At 40.8% G+C, this 24,182-nt stretch overlaps 3 protein-coding genes across 11 annotated transcripts in view; 2 read left to right on the top strand and 1 right to left on the bottom strand.

Annotated features, from left to right (window-relative positions):
* Nucleotides 1-56: 56 nt before the first annotated feature.
* LOC133499261 (E3 ubiquitin-protein ligase TRIM41-like) lies at nt 57-5,436 on the bottom strand. Of its 3 annotated transcripts, XR_009794617.1 has the most exons (4): nt 5,337-5,436; nt 5,101-5,186; nt 3,733-3,845; nt 57-1,338 (listed from the first exon to the last, which is right to left on the bottom strand). XR_009794617.1 is itself a non-coding variant. In XM_061817130.1 (2 exons), the coding sequence occupies exons 1-2, from the start codon at nt 5,107-5,109 to the stop codon at nt 1,051-1,053; spliced, it is 297 nt and encodes a 98-aa protein (XP_061673114.1). In that variant the 5' UTR covers nt 5,110-5,209; the 3' UTR covers nt 57-1,050. The 3 variants fall into 3 exon arrangements, 1 of the variants encoding a protein (XP_061673114.1); XR_009794625.1 differs by lacking the exons at nt 57-1,338; nt 3,733-3,845 and adding an exon at nt 3,861-4,094; XM_061817130.1 differs by lacking the exons at nt 3,733-3,845; nt 5,337-5,436 and having other exon boundaries at nt 5,101-5,209.
* On the top strand, nt 5,053-13,071 carry slc30a8 (solute carrier family 30 member 8). Of its 4 annotated transcripts, XM_061816454.1 has the most exons (11): nt 5,053-5,141; nt 5,642-5,688; nt 5,841-5,981; nt 7,075-7,244; nt 7,337-7,483; nt 9,424-9,577; nt 9,656-9,816; nt 10,301-10,413; nt 11,489-11,594; nt 11,670-11,804; nt 12,622-13,071. In XM_061816454.1, the coding sequence occupies exons 3-11, from the start codon at nt 5,908-5,910 to the stop codon at nt 12,765-12,767; spliced, it is 1,206 nt and encodes a 401-aa protein (XP_061672438.1). In that variant the 5' UTR covers nt 5,053-5,141; nt 5,642-5,688; nt 5,841-5,907; the 3' UTR covers nt 12,768-13,071. The 4 variants fall into 4 exon arrangements, with proteins under 4 accessions (XP_061672438.1, XP_061672605.1, XP_061672524.1 ...); XM_061816621.1 differs by lacking the exon at nt 5,642-5,688 and having other exon boundaries at nt 5,123-5,141; XM_061816540.1 differs by lacking the exon at nt 5,053-5,141 and having other exon boundaries at nt 5,406-5,717.
* A 1,545-nt stretch (nt 13,072-14,616) lies between these two features.
* The window catches only part of med30 (mediator complex subunit 30), a 49,995-nt gene continuing 40,429 nt past the window's right edge, over nt 14,617-24,182 (top strand). The window contains exons 1-3 of one of the 4 annotated variants that reach the window (XM_061816746.1): nt 14,617-14,787; nt 15,290-15,505; nt 17,873-18,031. In XM_061816746.1, coding sequence (XP_061672730.1) covers nt 15,335-15,505; nt 17,873-18,031 — 330 coding nt within the window. In that variant the 5' untranslated portion in view covers nt 14,617-14,787; nt 15,290-15,334. The other 3 variants (XM_061816996.1, XM_061816920.1, XM_061816834.1) reach the window with 3 other exon arrangements.

Here is a 24,182-nt window from a genome sequence, read left to right as displayed (position 1 = left end):
AATATTGTGCTGTCACAATAGCTTTATTGAGGAGTCGCACTAACGGGTGTCTCCATTTTGTATGCCGTTAAAGTCGCGTCAGGTCAGCGAGCTTTCAGCACTAACAACCCGTGGCAATGGTGCCTTTTTCTGTACATTCAGACAGGAGTGGACAAAACAAAACTTACACTTTGCAAATCAGATATCAAATTTCTGTTTTTGTCGAAATACTGAACTACACAGATAAAATAATTGTGAAGTACGAATCAATTAATTAATCAGTCAATGAGATTATACTCTCTTTCCTTGTCTAGGCATGTTGGACAGATTTTATGCTCAAAACAGTTTGAAAAGGCCTGATTGGCTGAGTACAGTCTGGAAGAACTTGACTGAGTGCTGGAATGATTGTGTCTTCAATACTTTCTACCCACATAAGAGTATATTTGTCTCACAAACATTAAGTTACACAAAGGCGACTTGCCTTTAGGTCAATCCAATTAAAGATTACTATTCGCTGGGCACATACCGCATATAAACAATTTAGTGTCTTCCATTAACTCAATGCATGTTTTTGAGATGTGGGAGGAATCGATTCGAACCATCGACCTAAGAACTGCGAGCCAGACGTGCTGTGCCCATTTGTTCATATATTTAAATTCAGTATACAGTAGATGACCATGGACGGCACGGTGGAGTTACTGTAAAGCGTTGGCCTCACAGTTTTGAGGACCCGGGTTCAATCCCGGCCCTCCCTGTATGTGGAGTTTGCATGTTCTCCCCCGTGCCTGTGTGACTTTTCTCCGGGCACTCCAGTTTCCTCCCACATCCCAAAAACATGCAACATTAATTGGACACTGAGTGTACCCCGCCACCTGCCCCTTGACAGCTGGGATAGGCTCAAGCACTCCCTTGTGTGGGTAAGCAGCTAAGAAAATTGATGGATGGATACATGACCACGGAATTGTTGCTGATAGTGTCTGTGTTTTAGTTCTCAGTATGATTATCTATTTTTAACACTGTGGAGTGCATGAAGGAATTAAAAGTGGGACTAGACCAGTTCTATGTGGCTTTTTAAGGCACAGATCTTCTTCTGCTGAAAGATTTCCTGGCCTTGGGCGTGGTGTAAAGGCGCTGAGGTTTTTTTGGAAAGGGAATGGGTGAAGCCTCCTCACCCGAGCTGGAGTAGACGCTTCCCCGTTCACCCTCTGAGTCCCAGCAGCTACCTTCTTCGTGCATTTCCTCGTCTAGCTCCTCCTCAACGTCCTCCTCCTCGAACAGCTCCTGCTTAAGCTCCTGGATGCCGGAGTGAAGCTCCATCAGTTGCCGGATCAGTGCTTGATCTTGGGATCGCATTTCCATCTGCACACAGCATCGGTCACCATTTAGTACACGCTCTAATTCATCCATCCATCTATTTTCTATACCACTCATCCTCACCAGAGTCATGAGTCAGCTGTTGACCTGCCAATCTCAGCTGACTTTAGGCCAGAGGTGGTGCACAAATTCGACATGGGACCAAAACAAATCCAGTGGTAAACTGACCCCAGGCATAAGCCAACCAAGCAATGATTAATATAGTCACAATTATTGCCGTACATAAAATTTGGCTTAGAGCCCCACAAAGTCGTGGGTCTGCTCTGACCCGAGCCTAATAATTGAGTTTCTTTTCTATGTCCTTCTCATTTGACTGATGAAGCTGAAGAGGCCTGTTGAAAACAAAACCACCACCCCTGCCTTCTTTCAAATGCAAATTCTTCTTTCTGTCGTTCTCTTCGTGGCCTTTTTAACGAGCGGCTGTCTGATTGCTGCCATTGTCAAGGGAGATATTCAGAATAGCACCAACTTCACAGTCCAAGGTTGTCTTAAGAAGCCAGGAATGTCCAGAAAGAAAAAAAAAAACACCCACCGCGCTGATCTCCTTTCCTCTCCTCCGCTAATTACAGGACCAACTTGAAGACCGGGCTCTGGTCGAAAATGTTACCTTTTGTTTGCAATCTGAGGAACAAGAGAATAAACGCCAACTGCGCTTTCATTAAGTTGGCGACGCCGACACACTGCCGGCTGGGGTTGCATTCACACGCTGAGATGGACTCCCTGGAGCGTGTTTGCCTCAGCTTATGTCCTTTCTGAGCTTTTCCACCATTATGTGGAACAAATATTTTTTGTGTGCATGCGCGTGTGTCTTCTATAACTTGCCGCTCTCTAGTGGATCTATTCAAACATTTAAGGGTATCGCTCAGCCCCTCATTTACTCACAATGGGAGTTCTTGATGTCAGCAGCGAGAAATTTCCAACCAATATGCAATATTGTACTCATTTTAAATTGGATAAGTATGTAGGTCGGGAGGTAGACTGTACATGAACAACGTCAAGAAAATTATTATATATTATTTCCACTGTTTTATGATGTACCCCCAATAGCATACTGCTAGCGATAACATCAACTAGCCAGAAGCTGAGTTACGCTGTGTTTGTTTACGTTGTAAACTATAGCCAGAGCGCAAGGGTGCAACATTTCCTCTAAATTATCGTAATTTCCGGCCTACAAGCCACGACTTTTTTCACGTGCTTTTAACCCTGCCGTTTATGCGGTGATTCCGCGCTAGTGTTAACACAGCGCTAGCATTAAACTTTCTGTGTACCGAGGCTTATAACCAGGCGCGCTCTCTAGACAGGGAATTACGGTATTTAATATCTTCAGTATGGGAACATTTAAAGCTTTGTACTGTAATGCAAAAAAAAAAAAAAAAAATCGAAATGCTCTACATTATTTTCATTTTTACTAGGTGTCTGGGTCCATGACCCACTTTTGGATGCCGACCAACAAGTTGAGAACCACTGGTCACAACTGTATTTCTGACTGATATCCTCCAGTACAGTCATTAAAAACCCCACAACTGTACTGTCATGATCCAAGCCACTTATCCTCACAGGGGTTGCGGACTGCTGGAGGATATCCCAGCTAGCTTCGGACAAAAGGCAGATTACAATGCAAACTGGTCACCAGGTGTATCACACCATTACTTGGCTGGAATCGATCCCACGCTCCTCACACCAGAGGTCGGCATGTGTACCACTACACCATCAGTGCCACAACTGCACTCTTTTTCAAATCTTAGGATAGTTCTATGTGATTCCAGACTTTAGTAGTGAGGTCGGTATGTATGGAGGTGTGTTGGGAAGTAGCTAGATATGGGGGTTGGGGGGGACGCATTCATCACGTCCCAATGTGTTATTGGGACATGATGCAGGACACTCGGTTACCATGACAAGCCATCTGTATGAAAGATAAAAGAGTCTGTGAATGAACCTCTCCCACTTGTTCTCCCCATTGTAGATTTAGGACTTCTAGACACACACGCACACACACACACATCCTATTAGACTGGGGGAATGTCTAACTGTGATGGGGCGGTCGGTTGACATTTTAACGGCATGGCTCAGACGTATCTTAGGAACCTAGGCGAGGCCTCCAACACGATAAACACATTGAAAGAGGCCAGTGGTCATTTTATTGGGTGATAAACGCCTTGAACTTCACGCCTGCAGATTTATGGGAGTTTGACCATGAACTCAATGACACAAAACGGCTTGACAGAGTAAACATCCTTCCATTCCCATTCAGTGGGATGAATGTATTTCCATCCAGGCTCACTGGATGTTTTAATCACAATTAGACCGTTTGTCATGTTAGTTTCTACTGTTGTAACTGCAATACATGTTGATTTTAACAATGAGGAATTCTAATCTTACTAGTTCCCTTCGTAGCCAGGCCAGTGCGCTCTCGATGTCCAGTTTGGTGCCGTCCCCAGCTGAGCATCCTTTCCTGGGGCAGTCGGCCCTGCTTCGGGCATCTCTGCGTGCTCCTGCAGGCGTGCAAGCATCAAAAGTTGTGGCTTTGCAGGAGAAGTCCCGCAGTCTAGTTAGAACCACTTCCATCATGTTCGGTTTAATACAGCAGCGGCCCTTCTCCAGGTTCTGGTGGGTCAGTCGTACTTGGCTGCGTAGCCCCCGCCTGATTCCCGTTATTCCTTGGCACTTATGGGGGCACTTTCTCGCCTTCGTCCGCCCTCCTCTTTCTTGCTGTCCGTCCCTCAAACATCATCACCACCCATCTTGGCAAAGCAAACCGGCATCATTGGAGCGTGAACATGACGGAATCAAACTGACGTCAATGAATTGTGCAACAGCCTGACGTGTAGTTGTTTACCCTCTTTTTTTGTGAGGGATGTGTGGGCTGTTGTGTCAGACACATAATAGTGATTAGCATGAAGAAAGTGGAGGATGTCAGGCCAACCTGCACCTTCATTAAAGGAGACTATGGTTTGATGTACGATATTTTTGAAGGCCTACTTGCACGAGCCCACCGAACAGTGTAAGACTTTACATTTATAAAGCAGCATTATATTCATAAACAGTGTGAGTAGTCACATGTGACTAACTCGTCGTGCCATTTTATTCCCTCTCTGTAGCCCCGAACAACAGTATCTATTCACACGGACAATTGCTTGGCAAAAGAGGCCGACTTTTAAGAGTCCACCGAATCGTCTAAAATAACCCAATGAAGGCCATTTTAGTACTTGGTTTTTCTGTAATAATCAATTGACACAAAAGCCTTTCAGCAATTCAAAATATATTTGTTTAACAGTACTCAATTAGTTTCGTAATTGAATCATGTTGCAATGTGACTGTCTATGTCCTCATTAAATGTTAGCATTTGCCCAAGTCGTCCACGCTGCTATCAAACACACGCATTTTACTGATTGCTTCCAGCTATTTATTTAAAACAAGTGTGGGAGCGTGACCAATGTGCATTTCAAACAGCACAACATCCAATGAAAAAATATGAATAGGAAGTTATGGAAAACCTCAACATTCCAAACTGCAAATAGTAAAATATATCGAAATACTGTATACAATTTATACTATATTGCTGTGGCGACCAAAGAGGGGACAAGCCGAAAGTCACAAGTCGACGGATGAATTAACTGCATTGGAGTGTCAAGACATTATTCTAACGTTATTGCCATCTTGTGGGGTTTATGGGTAATACACAGTTTCATTCGCTCGAAAAATTGCAACGTCTTTGAGGCGTTTGCAGCTTCGTCAAAAACGTCTCACCTGTTGCATTTATGTTTCTTCACAGTACCGGCAACATATCGGTAGCTATGTCTTCTCTTTCTGTCTGCCGCCCATTTACCAGCGCCCTGTCATCAAAAGTACAAATAAATCAAATGAAATTTTATGCGTGTATATAAAATTTATTTTTGTTTAAATCAGTGGCTAATTCACTTTAACTTAATAACATAATACAATTTGAATCTGTTTTGTATAATAATAATAAAAGACGATTTTACCATCACTTTATTCCTTTTTCCGTTTTTTTTTTTTTTTTAACCTCGTTCACTAACAGCAGTCACTCTAGCTCTAAACTGTCCATAGATGTGCGAATGTAGATATGCACTGAGTCACCATTTTAATGCATGAAGTATCCTTAAATGGATGTAGAAGATACAGGACCAACCACGTGGGGTGGTTTATAGTTGTTATACTTGTACAAGTATGGAGTGTATTCCCTCAGCAAATTGTCTGAAAAGCAAAATGAATGTCTTCATTTTGGTGCAAGCGTCACTTTTTTTTTTTTTTGCACACGGTTCTTTAGGCTGCCGAACGAATGCAGCGTTTGACTGTTTGCACACTGGCTGCACGGTAATGATGCTTAATCAACTTCAAACCAAGTAGGAACAACAAAGCTCTGAGAGGAATTCAATTATTTTCCAGCGTTTTAAATTTATTATTATTATTTTTTTAAAGCTGGCGCTTGTGTATGCTATTAATTTATTCCTTCTTAAATTCTCCAGTTTGTGTATGTTTTGCCTCCAATTTGTGCGAGATTCTCTTCAGCTGTGACCTTCACCCTTGCCAGTCATGTTTAATTCCAAGAATCCCGAGAGAGTTGGCCTAATCTCTGATCTCAAACGTACCTACAATAACCATGGAAGGTAAGAAGTTTTATTTAAAAATTCTGACAAGAAACTATCGTCAATAAAAGCAGTATTCATTTAATTAACCTGCTAATTCGTTTTCAACACAACCTTATGAAATGACAAGAAATGTTTTTTTTTTGTATGTGTTGTTGTATAATGTGTTTCCTCTCTCTTTTTCTTTTCATTTTTTTTTTGATTAGTTCATAGTTATTTTTCCACACGGGTCTAGACCCTGATGGGATTAGCGGTGTGCAAACGGGAATCTTTCATTGCGTCAACGCGTGGAGGGCTCCGCTCCGAGCAAAGGAGCTGTGCGCACTGGTCATGAGACCTGGTCTTCAGCTCTAGATCTGCACATTTGTTTCATTTTCCTAACTGTGAAGGGGTGACCAACGTACTCTCACTTTGCACTTAAGTAGAAGTACACGTTAAAAAAGGACTGGTAATGGAGTACTAATTTAACTCCTTCACCTAAGTGAAACTGTACAAACTGCTCAAGTACATTTGTAAAAAAAAATATATATATATTTGTATCTATAATGTAAATTTTGATATAACTTGGCATGATCCGTGCAAGACAACGTGTTTTTTTTTTTTTTTTTTTAAACTAAGTTGCATACAATTAGGGGTTAGGGCTAACCCTAACCAAATTGTGCAAACAGAACTTTATTCACCTTTTGAGCTACAGCGTGAGGTTAGTGCCTTGTTCAAGGGGTGACTCGTTTGCACATCCCATACATCCCATTTTGTCTGAATCGGAGCTGTGTTTGAACTGCTGCCCAAGGAACTAAGTGATAACTGATGTGTTTCTTTGAGTACAACTTGTTTTTTTTCCTCCTCATTGTGACTACATACATCTACTGTAATTTCCGGCCTACAAGCCGTGACATTTTTCACGTGCTTTCAACCCTCTGGTTTATGTGGCGCCAGCGAGAGCGCACCTGGTTATAAGCCTCGGTACACAGTTTAACGCTAGCTAGCTACTGAGGCTTTTAACCAAGTGCGCTCTGCAGGCCAGGGATTACAGTGATTCTATGTTGCTGATCAAGTGTTACACTTTGATCTTCATATTTACATTCACTGTGGTTGTTTTCATACCATTTTGAAGCATCACTAGCAGCCTAGCGCCTGTGAAACAAGATGGCACTGGTGGCATCAAACATTGCCATGACAACAGCCATGCACAGGATGACCGCGAGAGAGAGAAGAAAGTTGCCAGGAAGCAGTTGTATGTGGTGTCCATCGTTTGCCTGATTTTTATGATTGGTGAAATCCTCGGTGAGTCTATCTTTTCCAATTTACACCATTTGCTTTGGTGTGTCAGCAATTTCGCTCAGTGTGTTTTTCCCATTTGTCCAATCTTTCCCCAGGGGGGTATTTTGCAGGGAGCCTCGCAGTCATGACCGATGCCGCTCACCTGTTGGTGGACTTCAGCAGCTTTCTCATCAGCCTCTGTTCCCTCTGGCTCTCCTCCAGACCGGCGACACACAAACTCAGCTATGGCTGGCACCGTGCAGGTAAAGCGCTCGGAGGGTTTCAAGTGCTTGAATTGAAATCGTTCATTGACCCACTTTCTAGCGCTTATCCTGTTCAGGATCACATGGGTGAGCTGGGGCCAATCCATCTAATCAGTAGCAAATATTGGGAAGATCGTAATGTCTAACCTCTTAGAGTGAGGTACAGTGAAGAAAATAATGTAAGTATTCAAACACCCTGCTATATTGCAACTTCTCCCACTTACAAATCATAGAGTGGTCTGAAATTTTCATTTTAGGTGCATGTCCACTGTGAGAGAGATAATCTAAAAAGAAAAATCCAGAAATCACAATGTATGATTTTTTTTTTTTTTTTTTTTAAACGATTTATTTGTGATACAGCTGCAAATATGTATTCGAACACCTGGGAAAACCAATGTTAATATTTGGTACAGTAGCCTTTGTTTGCAATTACAGAGGTTAAACGTTTCCTGTAGTTGTTCACCATGTTTGCACACACTGCAGGAGGGATTTTGGCCCACTCCTCCACACATATCTTCTCTATATCAAACAGGTTTCTGGGCTGTCGTTGAGAAACAGAGTTTTAGCTCCCTCCATTTTGGTCTCATCTGACCACAAAACCTTCTCCCTTGACTATATCTATATATATGATATATCATCCAAATGGTCATTGGCAAACTTAAGATGGGCTTTGACATGTACTGGTTTATTATTCATTGAGACCCCACGAGGTGATATCTTGCATGGGGCTCCACTCCGATTGAGATTGACCGTCATGTTTAGCGTCTTCCATTTTCTAATGATTGCTCCAACAGTGGCTGTTTGGCAATTTCTCCGTAGCCCTTTCCAGCCGTGTGGCATTGTACAATTTTGTCTCTGGTGTCTTTGCACAGCTCTTTGGTCTTGGCCATGTTACAAGTTTGAGTCTTACTGATTGTATGGGCTCGACAGGTGTCTTTATGCCGCTAACGACCTCACACTGCTGCATCTGATTCAGGATAATAATAATAATAAATTGTAATAATACATGGAGTGGAGGTGGACTTTTAAAGGCGGACTACCAGGTCTTTGAGGGTCAGAATTCTAGCTGATAGACAGGCGTTCAAATACTTATTTGCAGCTGTAAGACAGGTGTTCGAATACTTATTTGCAGCTGTATCACACAAATAAATCGTTAAAAAAAAAATCACACATTGTGATTTCTGGATTTTTCTTTAGGTTATCTCTCTCACAGTGGACATGCACCTACAGTGAAAATTTCAGACCCCTCCATGTTTTCTAAGTGGGAGAACATGCAATATAGCAGGGTGTTCAAATACTTATTTTGTTCACTGTATGTTGTCAGCCAAGTACTGTCATTGTATCCAAATCCGCAGTAAAATCAAATTAATTCAATACAATTCAAAAAGCTTTTGGCAAGTTGTGTTCTCAAGTAACAGAACTGATCACAACCATTTGTATACAGTGTGTATGCAATGTATTCAGACCCTCTTAAACTTTTCACTCTTGGTTATATCGTAGCCATTTGCTAAAATCATGTCAATTTTTTTTCTTAATGTACACACAACACCCCATATTGAAAGGCAAAACTGAACTGTTGAAACTTTTGCAGATTCATTAAAAAAGAAATTGAATTCATACTCTTTGTGCAGTATTTAGTATTTAAATTTTTGGGGAATGAGTTTTCCATAGCTGGCTTTGGGATCCTCTACCATTCCTCCCTGCAGATCTTCTCCAGTTCTTACAGGTTGGACGGTGAATGTTTGTGCACAGCCATTTTCAGATCCCTCCAGAGATGCTCAATTGGGTTGAAGTCAGGGCTTGGCTGGGCCATTCAACAAGTCACAGTTGTTCTGAAGGCACTCCTCAGAATTTATTTATTTTTTGTAACCTTGGCCAGGTCTGTGCCTTGCTACAATCCTGTCTCTGAGTTCTTCCTGTTTTTGTCCTCATCCTTCCAGAAACCTTGGGTGCACTGCTGTCGGTGTTCACCATCTGGCTGGTAACAGGAGTCTTGGTTTACTTGGCTGTGGAGCGCCTCATCAGTGATGATTACACAATCGATGGCATGGTCATGCTCATTACATCGGGCTGTGCTGTTTTAGCTAATATTATGTGAGTAGATAGCACATTTACATTTATGTTAATACTGGTTTTACTCAGTGGCTTCTTCTGTGTTTTGCACCCAAACAGTATGGCCCTCACCCTTCACCAATCTGGGCATGGCCACAGTCACGGAGGGCTCTCTTCACATGACCACAGTCACAAGAAAGGGAAAGGAGACTCCCAGATTTCCAACGACACTCATTCCACTAACAAGCTTGACAACGTAGAGCCAAACAGAAATAATCCCGGTATGTTTACTAATGCACATTTTCAATCTCAGTGGGTTTGACGAGTGTACTGTTGATTTAAGGAAAAGCAGCACATCTCCAATCTTCTCTCTCATAAATCTCATTTTTACCCTCAGAAAAAAAATAATTTAATTCTGGGAATAATTAAATGGTGGAAATGAGTCAATGGGTTCATACAGCTATAAAACATGTAGAAATTATCCCCAAAATATTTGCCTGCTACTTTGCAGATTTCAACTTTGCAAGTGTGGTGCGGAAGCCCCCTGGGGTAAAGGAGGGATTACTGTAATTTAATTACATAATTTCTGTTCCAAATACATTTTTCTTTTGGTTTAAGTTATCTTTAATTGTGAAAAATATTCTTCAAAATGCATTTTTAGAAAAGAAGATGCTCATACTTGCTGCAATTGACTGAACAAAAACAATGTACAGTAGCATGGAAAGGAAACCATAATATGCTGTACAGTATTTTATATCCTCCCAGGGGGGCGGGTGCAGCAGGCCAACGCCAGTGTGCGTGCAGCCTTTGTGCACGTGTTGGGGGATCTCCTCCAGAGTCTCAGCGTGCTCGTCAGCGCCATCATCATCTTCTTCAAGGTGAGGAGCTGTGCATATGGTCGGCTTCCTATACCATCCCATGGAGTGGTATAGAATATAGTACTTGATACACACATCTCTCTAAGCCTTTGTACATAATTTTGCTGCAATTGTGTTCAGGCCAAAACAATAGTTACTTTAGCTCTATTTATGGCATTTTAATCCCAAAGAACTATGTTGCTAGGAGTTGAGGAGGTTCATTTAACCCAAAAAAGTGCTTTGCTGCTGTTGTGTGGCAACTCGGTGCAAATGAAGTATGATGAAGGGAATTGCAGTTTTATTTTGACAAAAATTGGGCTTTGCTGCGTAGGGAATTACAAACCCTTTCGGGAGGGAGGGGGTGCCATCAATGACTTGTGCATTTTTGCTATTTGTGTCAGGGTTCTCCATATTATCCCCTTTGAACAGATAGAAAACAATGTGTATGTTTCCCCAGTCACCATCAACTTTTAAGAAGATCCTTCAAATTAGAAAAGAAATTAGGTTTATACGTGCAGTATTTTTGGTATTAATAGCAGCATCATGGCAGAGACTTGCTATCATATTCCAATGGCTTCAATACTAGCTGTGTATTTATTTTTTTTTTTTGCAATTCTGGAATTCAAGACACATTTCAATGTTTTGCAGCATTTCTTTCCTGACCTCATGCAGATTCTTGAAACAGGTCGCAGTGCTTATTGATGTGGCATAAACCTTGCTTTTGATGTAGCCCCGCTGAGAATAGTCACAAGGGAGTAAGGTCAGGGGAGCACGGAGTGCATTTTGGGAAACTGAGCTTTTGTTGAGTTCCAACTCAGCCCTCCGAAAACATTTTCTGACTTTGTTTGAATCCCTGGTCAAGAATGTTCAGGTTTTATATCCACTAGTGGTCCTTGTAACCTGCAAAGCCAAAGCTGCCAAAAGTTGATGGCCGCATGTCCGTCCAAATAATACCTGAAATAAAATGGCAAAAAAGGAACTTAATTGATCGTGACTTTTGTCCTGAATGGCTATAAAAATACTACACCTTTATACTGCTACTACATCTAAGATTTATAGAAAACATATTTCATTTAATGTTTTTATTACATTTCAGCCAGAATACAAAATAGCTGACCCCATCTGCACGTTCCTCTTCTCTGTATTGGTTTTGTGCAGCACCTTCACCATCATGAAAGATATTCTCATTGTCTTGATGGAAGGTGAGCCCGTCACCCGCAATGTACTTACTGTTTTCGTCTTTTTGCACACAATTTAAAGTTCGACCTCTGTCTCAGGTACCCCAGCAGGGGTAAGGTATAGTGAGGTCCGGCATGGTCTGTTGGCAGTTAAAGGGGTCTCGGCGGTCCACAACCTTCACATCTGGGCCCTCACCGTCAACCAGGCTTTGCTGTCTGCGCATGTGGCCATCGGTGAGTTGCAAAATGAGGTGCAGACAACCCAATGTTATTTATTTATTTTTTTTTTTGCGCTGCTTGGCTTCATCAAATCCAGTTGGTAACTCGATGAAACTGACCAACATGTCTACATGGTAAATATTCCGTGCTATCCATTTCCATTGCTTTGGAAATATACTGTAATTTTTCAGGTCCTGCGGGCTTAGTTTGTAAAGTTTAGTATATATATTTTTTCTACAATTAAAATAAAAAAATGTTCATGATGCTGTTCAAATTTCTGTGCCAAGCGGCTAGCCATGAACAGCTGATTAGCTTGTAAGTTCGACCACACCAATAGTGGTCCAGATCTTTCTCTGCATCATTTTGAGAAGTTTCACCAGCCTTCTCTATCCTGTGTTAAATTTACAAGATACCTCATCTGCCTGTTGTGGATCTTCCATCATGCTTGTTACCGCTCAAGCCCCCCACACCCACTTGTGTTTTATAAGAAATCTCTGAGGGCTTCACAGAACAGCGTTATTCACACTCTCATTAGATATAACACAGGAGGATTTTTACTTGGTGACTTTTGAAGCCTGTTGGTTGCTTTGGGTTTCATTTAGGAATATCCAAGTTGAGGAGGTGGAATATTTTTTTTTTTAGTTAATAAATTCCTTTTATTCTTCCCAATTTTTTTTATTATGCACCCCATTGTTAGTCTATCACAGAGCATATTAAAAATATCTTTTACATCTGTATAGTTGTGGAATAATTCCAGGTGTATGAAAAGCTTTGCAAGCCACTGCAAATGTCAACTAATTTGAATACTCCCCGGCCCCCACCCACCCCACAGGTGAGTCAGTGGATGCTCAGACAGTCCTGCGAGAAATGACACAGGCCTGTTACTCATCTTACAACTTCCACTCGGTCACCATCCAAATGGAACGACAGGCCGACCTGAAACCTGGTTGCTCCCTGTGTGAGGACCCAAAGATGTAGTAAGCTTGAGTAATCATTGCATTTGTTGACAATAATTTTTTTGTTCAATAAATGCGTAACTGTTGAGATTGTACTTGAATGAGAAGCAGCAGTTAAATATATTTTCTAATCTGAGAATCTCAATGTGCTCGTCATTTTATGTGATGTTTTAACTTCTATTTTAAATGTTTTATGCTTCTACTGTAACAATTTCTGGACGGTACTTTTGTCAAAGTCTGCTTTCAATACTTTCACAAAACCACCTTTTTCAACAGTGTTGTAAATTATGTTAAGATGAATTTTTCAATAAATCAATAGACCAAGACCTCTGCTCTCTGGGATACTTCATAATATTAAGCACACACATTCAATACAACCCTGAAAATCTTTGAAACCGTGCACTTTTCTTCTTTATGAAGTAGGCCAAGTGATTCTTTTGTCAGCAATCCGAACATCTCGCTGATAAATTGCTGGGTCCAAAGAAAAACTGCCGAGGTTGTCGTGCATGTCAACATAAACAGTTCTGTTCAGCAGTCTCAGACGGTATGGTTCAAGGTACCGTCCCTGAAACCAGCAGTAACTGGAGTATGGTTTGAATGGCATGTGAGCCCTTGTCATGGAATTCAATCTGTAATCTCACTCATTTTATCAGTGGTCATCACTGACAATGAAATGGTTCATTCTGGTGATTTATGCCGGCGGGGTGGGTTGACCTCTGAAAAGTATGAATGGTTTTCTTTTTTCCGGGCACTCCAGTTTCCTCCCACATTCCCAAAATATGCATGTTGGGTTAATTAAAGTGTCTAAATTGCCCTTAGGTGTTATTGTGAGTGTGAATGCATCTGTGTGCCCTGTGATAGGTTGGCAAACCAGATCAGGGTGTACCCTGCCTCCTTCCCCGAGATAGCTGACATAGGCTCCAGCACTCCCAAAACCCTTGTGAGGATCGGTGGCTAAGAAAATGAATGAATGTCCCCTTAATGTAATTCCCATCTATTTCAACTAGTAGTATACAGTTCAGGTCACAGTTTCCATGACCTGTTGTAATCTTTGACATTTGATCAATACATTGTCAGTTTCTGTACTATTTGAACGCAGTCACTTCCCTCACTCTTCTCCTTGAAGAACAAACATACTTAAAAATACATATTGCATGCATGAGCACCGATGACATTTTAAAAGGACAGCCCTTACGGTCAGAGAGCAAATTCAAATTAATCAGGTTATATGGTCTTCGGGATTTTCAGGATAATATTCGTTCATCATGGCAAGGTGGCTAACAAGTGTACTCTTGTATGAATCCTATCAATGTATTTCAAGGAGTAAAAGAACAAATGAAGATGCCTTACTTCATTTTTTTTTAAACAGAATATACGGCACATAACATTTAATTGAAACAGAGCCCGTAACCCCGAAAATGCATGAATCATAATTAAGTAATAGGCATCCTAATCTATTTCTTCAGTCGCAGCCAAACTGGAAAGCAAAATCATCTCTTTTTCCAAGCAAAGTCTTTTTTTCCACTAATACCGGCTAATTCAGAGCAGGAGATAACAGCTGCTGAATAAAGCGTCTTTGGCACCACTGAGTCTTTTTCATTTCAAGAAATTACTATTCCGGAGGCTCAATAGAGACCGTGGCTGGAAATATTTCGTTTTGATACACTAAGAGGATGTTGACTAGTGTTATTCAAATAATGAACCCGAAGGTGGCACTGTTACACTAAGTATCTTTAAGAGTGCTTTTGCAGTCTTTACCGTAATGTTATAAAAGCGCCACTTCAGGAAGAAAATAGCAGATATTAACCTTCTGATTTAAGCTTGTTTAGCATCGTTATTTGCATAATGTATTTTATTTTCTCTCATAATACCAATACACTTCCCGGGTCCGACTCTGTAACCAGTATTTGATGGATTATAATATCGCAATGTTGTTCTACAATAACGAGTACGGTTTCTGACTTCTCGCGATACTTCCAACCTTCCCCGGAGCAGAGAACTTGACATGCAATCAACACAGGCAAATTATCACCACCACACAGGTAATATAATTTACGGTTAAATGTGTTACTTGACAAACTTCAACACTTAAAGCTGTATTTCAGTTCCGCTTATGTGGTTCAAGACTCCTGTAAAGCTGTCGCCTTTTCGGGCTCCTCACTTAGCTTTGATGACACCCAAGCCACTTTTGCAGATAGAATTACTACTCACTTTCCGCCGTTAAGGCAATTCGTGTGAGTTATTCTTTTTTCAAGATGTCATGTAAACGACTTTTACTTACGCAAAGACACTTCAAACAGAAAGAATATAACAGTGTACTCACCGGAAGGTTAATTTCTACTCTTTCCTAATTGACATTTAATTTATACCGATTCGTCACACTTGTCTAATCTATCCACCCACTATTCGCAGTCTGAAATGTATTTTTTTCATTGTGTATACTTCTAGTTTAATCCTGCAGGGTAGTTCTAGGGAAAATTAAAGTGTAATGTTTTGATTGAATGCAAAAAGTTAGAGTAACCTGTGATCTTGTATTTCATCAAGGCAAATAAGGGTCTGAACCGCTTCAATCATCAACCTGCTGTCTCCATGACAACCCCTCCACTAGTGTCACCTTTTATCGGGCAGCCACCGCCCCAGCAGCAGGCCCAGGCAGCTCGTGATGTTAACACTGCCTCATTGTGCCGCATTGGCCAGGAAACTGTCCAAGACATTGTCCTCAGGACCATGGAGATCTTCCAGCTCCTCAGGAACATGCAGGTGTCTTCAACTTTTTTTCCTCTTTTGGTCCCTATAATTGTCACTCACTTGACAAAGAAAAAAGTGACACAGTCACCACACCTAACACCCACTTGTCACACTCAATGACTTTAGTTACTATGGCAATGGAGAGGCATTTCAGCACCAAGTCGCTTAATACGACTCAAGTCAATTAGTATACCTTTGTGGTCCATGACATTGCTGAAAACATAAATAACCTCCTCCACCCCTACATAGATAACTTGTTCGAACATTTCAGTATGTGCTGGTAACACTGGTAGCTGACGCTAATATATGCTAATACTCCCACTCTGCTTACCTTTTTGGCTGCGACATGGTAGTGCTTCCTTCCATGTGGTCCGGTCATCTTTACGCAGCTCTCGAATTTCTGGAATTGGCTGAGAAACTTAGTGTAGGGGGTGTTTATTATGTAAACTGGATACACGATTGCATAACACTGGAGCCGAAGTGCAGAACGTCTTGGTCACGAGCACATTTTCAGATATGGGCAAATAGTGTAAAGATTGATGTGATTGTTCAATTTTACACTTGATAGGTTAGACTCTGAAGAGACTCAACTGTGTATAGTAGCAATATAAATGTACATGTTCCAAAATGTTTCATTTATTACAGTGGCACCTTGACTTCCAAGTAGCACAACAAATCCAATGTTGTCAAACATTAACGGTCAAGAACATGAATAGTTCTTACGAATATAAGCAACTTTCGTGACAACTTACTCTTCTTCTCCATTATTTTCCATACTATTGAAGTTGAGTCGCAACCTCTGATGTTGCATTTCTTCAGTACCACCACGTTCTCTGTGCATTCATGACAAGTCGGGGTGGCTGTGTACTCAACAACCATAAAAATATTCCGTATCCCACTTTCTAAAATTGGCTGTGCTTGTTATTAATTAATAAACGCAACCCTTGTGAGGATAAGAGTCTCTGAAAATGAATGAATGGATGGATGAATGGCTATCATTAACCTTTTTCTTCGAGGAAGGTTTTGAGAAAGACATGACTGGAACTGGGTGACAGAATATATTTTTGTTCCAATTGGTGCCACACTTCAATGACACATTTCGACCAAGTAGCCAACATTATTAATTCATCTCAATTGGCCCCCTGGCGCCACAGTGGACGAGTGATTGCGCCCATTTGCCTCATAGTTCTGGGCACCAGGGGTCAGAATTTGAACCCTGTGTGGGGTTTCCATGATGTCCCCTGGTCTGGATGCATTTTTCCTCCAAATACTGTGGTTTCTTTCCACATCCCAAAAACATGCATAGTAGGTTCATTGAAGACTCTAAATTGCCCCTAGGTGTGAATGTGAATGGTTGTTTGTTTCCAAATGCTCTGCGTTTGGCCGCTGACCAGTTCAGGGTGTGCCCCACCTCTCCGAAGATTGTTGGGGTAGGCTCAAGCATGCCCGCCACCCTTGTGAGGATAAGTGGTACAGAAAATGGATCAATGTCACCAGGAGTTTGAGACCTCTTCACAATTGGCCCCATATCGTCTTTTGTTATATGTTTTTGTACAGTATTATTTTTATTTATAAAATTTGTGGGAATTTGAACAGGATTTGATTAAATTTCAATGGGGAAAATGAATTTTACATAAGTCAACTGAGTTATGAGCTTGGTCACAGAACTTATTAAACTCATAAGTCCCTTGACTTCCAAGTTTAATACCGCCATATTTTACTCATGATATTTCCCTACTTTAGTATTTCTGATTGCTGTGCACTCAAAATGTAGCTCAGCTTTGATCATGTCCTGACAAGGAGGTCAGCGTGTGTTAATCATGAATGACTTCCTCCTTCTGGGAACCAGCCAATTCTCCAACTTGCTAATATCACCGCTGGCAAAGATCTCTACAAGCAGCACAATAGGCACACACAGGCTTGCTATTGGTTTATTTTTTTTCCCCGTTTATTTATCTTGAATTTACAAGTTTACTTTAGAATCCATAAAACATCTTTATATTTCTCCCACCCTGCTTATATCCTTTTATTGCCTTCTTCTTCTTCTTCTTTTCCATGTTTTTTTTAATACAAGTTCTTCACCTCGTTTGCCCTCAAGGCTCTTGCCATATTATGCAAGCAGTTGATATCTTTGTTCCTTTCTAGCAGCCACTGTGCTTGTCCGTCTGATTTTGTTGCATGATCACAAATGGCTGCCTTTAAATTGTCATTCTTAAACAGGAAGAAAGGTGTTCAGATACTGTAATGATGTTGCATCTATTTTTTATGTGTTGCAACAGTCCAATCCATTTCTACAAGTCAGAGTGCGCGTAGCAGTCATTGGGGATCAATGCTGGCCTTTACTTTGCGTAACACAACATTTCCTCTGGTTCCTCACAGCTGCCTAATGGAGTCACTTACCACCCCAACACCCACCAGGACAGACTGGGAAAACTGCAGGAACATCTTCGCATGCTTTCTATGCTGTTCCGCAAGCTGCGCCTCGTCTACGACAAATGTTCCGAAAACTGTGCTGGGCTAGACCCAATTCTTCCTGAGGTATGTCTTTGGGGAAGAGATAAAAAAACACAATTAATTATATTTGGCAAATGCATATGCACTTAAAGGAAAATGACAGTTTTGGAGAAATTGATAAGCTTCTTGTAGTGCAATAAAACTTCAGAAAACAGACAAAATAGTGGATGTACAACAGAGCCAACCCCATCCAAAGGGATATTCTAAAAAAAAAATCGATCTATCGATCTATCTATCGATCTATCTATCGATCTATCGATCTATCTATCTATCGATCTATCGATCTATCTATCGATCTATCGATCTATCGATCTATCGATCTATCTATCTATCTATCTATCTATCTATCTATCTATCTATCTATCTATCTATCTATCTATCTATCTATCTATCTATCTATCTATCTATCTATCTATCTATCTATCTATCTATCTATCTATCGACACACGCATACATACAGGGTGTCCCAAAAAATGTATACACACTTTAAATAATCATCTTTCTAAATTCTTTTACATGTTAAAAATATTCTATATATATTTGTGTGTGTGTGTGTGTCTGTTTGTTGCACATTGAAATTTATATTTATATATATATATTTGTGTGTGTGTGTCTGTTTGTTGCACATTGAATTTTATATTTGCTTACCAATGGGGAGTTTTACAATATTGTATTATGAAGTGTCCTTTAAGTAGAGCATGAAAATAACATACATATATATGTGACCACTGCAGTGAAGTGCTCAACATAATTGACAACAGAATGGTGAAAAAACCTTGATGTTCAATTCATAGTTAGTATTTTCTATGATGTACTATATGGAACTGAAGATATTATGGAAAAATGTGGATTATTGATTCCAAAGGAAGGAGATTTGTCAATGTGCACTCAATGAAATATAAAATCACCAACATTAGTACAACGTTGCAAAAATGAGTACTTTACCAATGAGCTTTAATTTCACTTCACTATGGTTAGTTTTTATTGAATACTAGAACCAGAATAATAGAAACCAGCGAAAACAGCAATTTGAGTTCTCAGTTGGTAAACTTTCATTTTTCATTCTCAGGACCAATATATTCTTTTCTTATATTTTATCCATTTACATCCATTTAAAAATGTGTTATACATTGCCATATTCCTCCACTTAAGTGTACCTGAATTACTTTTATGTTATACTACTATTTGTAGTTCTAGTTACTAAGCTTTTGGAATTTGACTTGTCCAAATGCAAATTGTGGTTGCCATGATTAGTGCCACTCTCACATATAATACAACTTTTGACACATGATGCTTGCAAAATTAGAAGGAAGTACAGTGTTACCATCGCAGACATGCTCTTTTTTACACACACACACACACACACACACACACAACACACACACACACCACACACACACACACACCACACACACACACACACAACACACACACACACACACAGATCTTTACTCTCGGGGACTCTTTATTCATTCTTCTCTAGGTCTTTCTATTCTCTCCTTCCATCAAATCCAATGGGCCTTTCAGGTGAGTCTCCAGAGTGTCTTTAGCCTGGTCATGGTTACCATGCACATTCCCGAAAGCAGCACTTCAGCTCTGCCGCATTCCCTTTATGCATGCATGACCAGACACACACCAGTACACATCTGTGTCGTGTCCCACTTGCAGACATGCATGTGTGCACTGTAGCATGTAAAGGTATTTCGTAAACAGACATACTGACACACATAGACGCACACACATGCTGGCTCATTGGCCATGCAGTGTTCAGGGATCATACAGAAAAGCTATCCCTCACTGTTTGATTGGATTTATGACTGCGGCAGACCCCCAATTTCGACAGATTGGCTTGGAGCTAATCCCTCCTGAGGATAAAGGAGGATGTGAGAGATCAGTCCTGAATTGGAATGAATTTTTGCTGGTTGCCACTGTCTACTCATTCAGCATTTCTCTGAGGCATTTTGAATTGGACATTGGGTAAATTGTACAGATTATAGTTGCTGTCAGTTGTCAAACTCAGTCCCGATAAATGGAAATGCTAACTTGGGACGGTTACCCCTTTGCTTCGGGTTCATTTCCTTCCTTCCTTCCTTCCTTCCTTCCTTCCTTCCTTCTTTCTTTCACATGTCCGCTTTATGCCTCTAAGTGAGATGGAGCCTATCCCAATTGACTTTGGGTGAAGATACATCCTGGATTGTTCGTCAGTCAGGTGCGGTGCACATATGAACGAAGACCCACTCACATCGACTGGAAATTAAAGCTATAAAGCATGATTTTGAATGACAAAGGAAGTCGTAATGCCCGGAGAAAGCTCACACAAACACAGCAGAACATGCAAACTTCACAGTGGAGGTCCTAAACTAAGATGTGACTGCTTGGAGCTGTGATCTCTCATTGAGGCTTTATGTAGTCCACATTTATAAATTTCCCTGGTTATTCTTTTCTCTTTGCTCAGGTTTTACCCTAAATAGCATAATGGTTACTAATATGAACTTGGTTGGATTGTTTACGCGGTTGGATGGCTTTTTTTCCTCACAAATTAACTTCACTGGAGTTTGTTTAGAAAATTTCTTCTCCTAAAAGGGGGGTGCTACAAAAAAAAGTTTTGAAAGCACTTATGTAAGCTAAGTTAGTTGAAGATTCTGAACCGCCCGTAGGTGTGAATGTTAGTTTGAATGGTTGTTTGTTCGTAAGTGACTGGTAATTAGTTCAGGATGGAGAGACCCTCTAGACTTGGGGTAGGCTCCAGATAATCCTGAACAGGATAAGTATGAACGGACTTGAAATTGACAAACGTGTCCTAAAAATGTACTGCGGGACAAGTTTGAGAAACTGGAAAAAAAATCTACAGTTTTGTGAGTTTAAAAGCTCAGGGGTCTCACTCTTCTAGTATAAACCTTCATTCAATCATCCAAGATATTTTCTTTAATTGGTGTTATTAAAATGCTTCTTTGCACCCCTTGGAGGCCCAAATTAAGGCTGGCCAGCTGATAGTACAGCTCACATGCACACGTAGGACAGAGCGTTGTTGATCTTGGCCCTGGCGGGTGTATCATTCATCATCCTGGACATTTTAGGTGCCTGCCTGACAGCCGCTCACTACTGGGTACCCCAAACAGGAAGAGGGATCAATGACTCAGCCAATGTGACCTCATTGCAGCCCAATTTGCAACAGACCCGATTAATGAACAGATGGGCCAAAGGCCCGTCTGTTTTTTTTTTCTTCGTTTTTTTTTTAGCTGTTGTTATGTCCTAATTCTCAACCCCTTAATATTTTTCTTCTCTTTTCCTGCTCTTACTCTTTTAGCGTCAACCCCTTTTTGACTCGTTCCTTCAAACGATTCCTATACGCTCTTTTGGTGGTTCTCCTGCCTTCTCCCTTTACTTATGTATTATTCAGATGTTTTCCTACGTTTTTTTTTTTTTTATAGGAAGGCAACCTGGTGAACTTCATTATCCAATTCCTTTCTGTCAGGCCAGGAAACCACATTCATCTTTTCGTGGAGGAGGCAGGGGTTATGAGTCACAGGCACACACACACACACACACACACACACACACACACACACACACCACACACACACACACACACAGCTCCCTCACTCAGCACATTTTACCCCTTCACGCACAAACACACACACGCAAGCTGCCAAAGTCATACGAGTATCTTTTTAAAATTCTATAAGTTCTTGTCAGTGTTGTGCAATTAAAGTTCCTCTTCTCTCTCGCCTCCCTCCCTCTCTCCTGTTCTTGAACCAAACACAATCTTATACGTGGTCTAATATCCTGCTCATATCCTAGTACCATCTCTCTGCAAGAGTCCGAGCTCATTTTGGAAGGCTGTCCAGAAACGCATCAGAACACACATTATCTAGAGTTTTGTATCTTTTCCCAGATATTCCCACTTTGTATTTATTTATTTTTTGGGTATATCTGCTCATGCACTTTCTTTATTTCTCCCACTGGGCTACACTCCTTTTTTCTGGTCTCTCTGCCTAGTCATCTTTTCCAATCGCGTAGCTTCCCCCCCTTCTGGTACTTATTTTAGATTTAGTTAGTTCTGTCCATTTTTGTTCTTCCAGGCGCTTGATGATTAAAGTGTCTATTTAATCATGAGTCAGTCATAGTTCCTGGATCATGCAGCTTTCTCTAATCAATTCCCTCCATTTCAATACGCACTCAAATTACAACCTAAGCAGACACTGTGTTGAAGGAACATACATAAGAAGTTTTCATAATTTGCTATTTATTATAATTGTTAGTGTGTTTTATGTAGTGTATACTTGTTCAGATTTGTACAGTTTTTCAGTAAACATTTAACGAGATTCCCTTTCACCAATAACATTTTCATGTTTAAATGCACATTTTAGACTTTGTATTCATATGTTGATTTTTAGGTGTATTAGTGGCACATACCACACATCTGCCTCACATTCAAAGGATATGGGTTGGACTCTCACCACTAACCTTCCTCTGTGGAGTTTTCATGGTCTTTAGATTCTTTTTTTCCCCTTGCAGGTATTCTGGTTTCCTCTTGTTTTCCAAAAACATGCGAGCTTGAGGAGTCCAAAATTCTGAATTGCCCACAGTTGTATTTGTGACTTTGAATAGTTGTTTGTTAATATTTGCCCAGTGACTGATTTTCAATTAGTCCATGATATACATCCACCTGTCGCCCAAAGTCAGCTATGATATGGTAGGCCCCAGATACATTTTATAGCCAAATGTATTCGCTCATATGCCCTGACTCATATATTAAGTGAGATCACATTCTAAATCCATATGGTTTAATATAATGTTATTCTATCTTTTGCAACTGTAACAGATTTAAATCTTGTGGGAAGGCTTTCAACAAGGGTTACGTGTAGGTTTCCGGGAATTTTTGCCTTTTCTTTGTGGAGAACATTTGTGAGGTCAAACACTGTTGGAGAAGAAGACCTGGGTCAGTGTCCCCTCGAAATCAACCAAAAGTTGTTCTATTGGCTTGAGGGCAGGACTCAGTCAAGTTATCCTAACCACATTCTCTCATTAATGTCTTAATGGGTCTTTGTGCATTTGTGCACAGTCTGTAAAGGATCAGCGGTGTGGGGGCGGACCCAAATGCAGGACTCCCAAAGGCATGATGTTCAATGGGTTTTATTACAAACTAAAGTTGTGCACAACAACACAGTTCAAGAAGGCAGAATCCAAAAAATAAGAAACAATGTCTGATAACAATGAGACAACTAAAGAGCATAACAAAATACCACCAACCCCCCCAACTCTAGTCAGTCTGGTGGCAGTCCAGGCCACCCAAAGCAAGGCGCCTGGCCGAGCAGGTCAGGAGGTCGGCCAGGACGCCAAGCACCAGAGTCCTTACGGGGCGATTCGCGTGGACGTCCTCGAGGCGGAAGCTAAAGGCGAAGCAGGAACCAGACGGGAGCAGGCGAAGGCTCCGTATGAAGACCTCCCAGGACATGGTCGTGAGGCGGCCGGGGATCTTTGCAGTGATCCAATCCCGATCATGACAGAGAAATGTTGGAACAGGAAAGAGTAATCACTAAACTGTTTGACTGTCCAAAATGTTTTGGTATGCTGAAACACTCAGTCTGACACTCTGTCTGTCTGACAGCTCAAGGGCAACTATTTTGGATATTTCCAACTTTTTGGAATGGTTTGGAGGCAGACCCTTCCTGTTCCAACATGACTGTGCAACAGTGACCAAATCAAGACATGAGAGGGTTTAATGTGGATGAACATGACTGGCCTACACAATCCTTACCTCCACCTTTTACAACACTTTTGGATGAATTCGAGCAGAGATTGAGAGCCATGATTTCTTGTCCAATATCAGCTTTTAACCTTACAAATGAGATTCTGGAAAAACGGTCATCAAGTCACCCCGTCCCTCCAAAAAAGAAAACCAAACCTCTAAAAAAATCTTCCTGGAAGCTGTTATAACTGAGGGTGGCCAATGTCATAAAATCCTGTGGATTAGGAATGAGATGGCACTTAAATCCATATCTGAATCAAATCAGGTGAGCAAATACATTCAGTAATAAAGTGTATAATAAACACTTAATTTTAGACTATAATTGTGTGTAAAAGTGCTACCAAAAGTCAGGACTGACTTGATTAAAAAAAAAGAAAAAAAGAAAATCAGGCAGTGGTCTATATTTATAGTGATCAAAGAAGG

The sequence above is a fragment of the Syngnathoides biaculeatus genome, chromosome 1, assembly GCF_019802595.1.
Source record: "Syngnathoides biaculeatus isolate LvHL_M chromosome 1, ASM1980259v1, whole genome shotgun sequence".
In the NCBI taxonomy this organism is placed as follows: domain Eukaryota; kingdom Metazoa; phylum Chordata; class Actinopteri; order Syngnathiformes; family Syngnathidae; genus Syngnathoides; species Syngnathoides biaculeatus.
The sequence above is the reverse complement of the archived record's forward strand: the minus strand, read 5'-3'. Positions and strand labels throughout refer to the sequence as shown.

What these genes read in the sequence shown, in the direction of transcription:
- slc30a8 (XM_061816454.1), top strand. Translation starts at nt 5,908, where the DNA reads ATGTTTAATTCCAAGAATCCCGAGAGAGTTGGCCTAATCTCTGATCTC. An exon ending in ACCTACAATAACCATGGAAG is followed by an intron (nt 5,982 to 7,074) that starts GTAAGAAGTTTT and finishes ACCATTTTGAAG; the next exon opens with CATCACTAGCAGCCTAGCGC. An exon ending in TCTCATTGTCTTGATGGAAG is followed by an intron (nt 11,595 to 11,669) that starts GTGAGCCCGTCA and finishes CCTCTGTCTCAG; the next exon opens with GTACCCCAGCAGGGGTAAGG.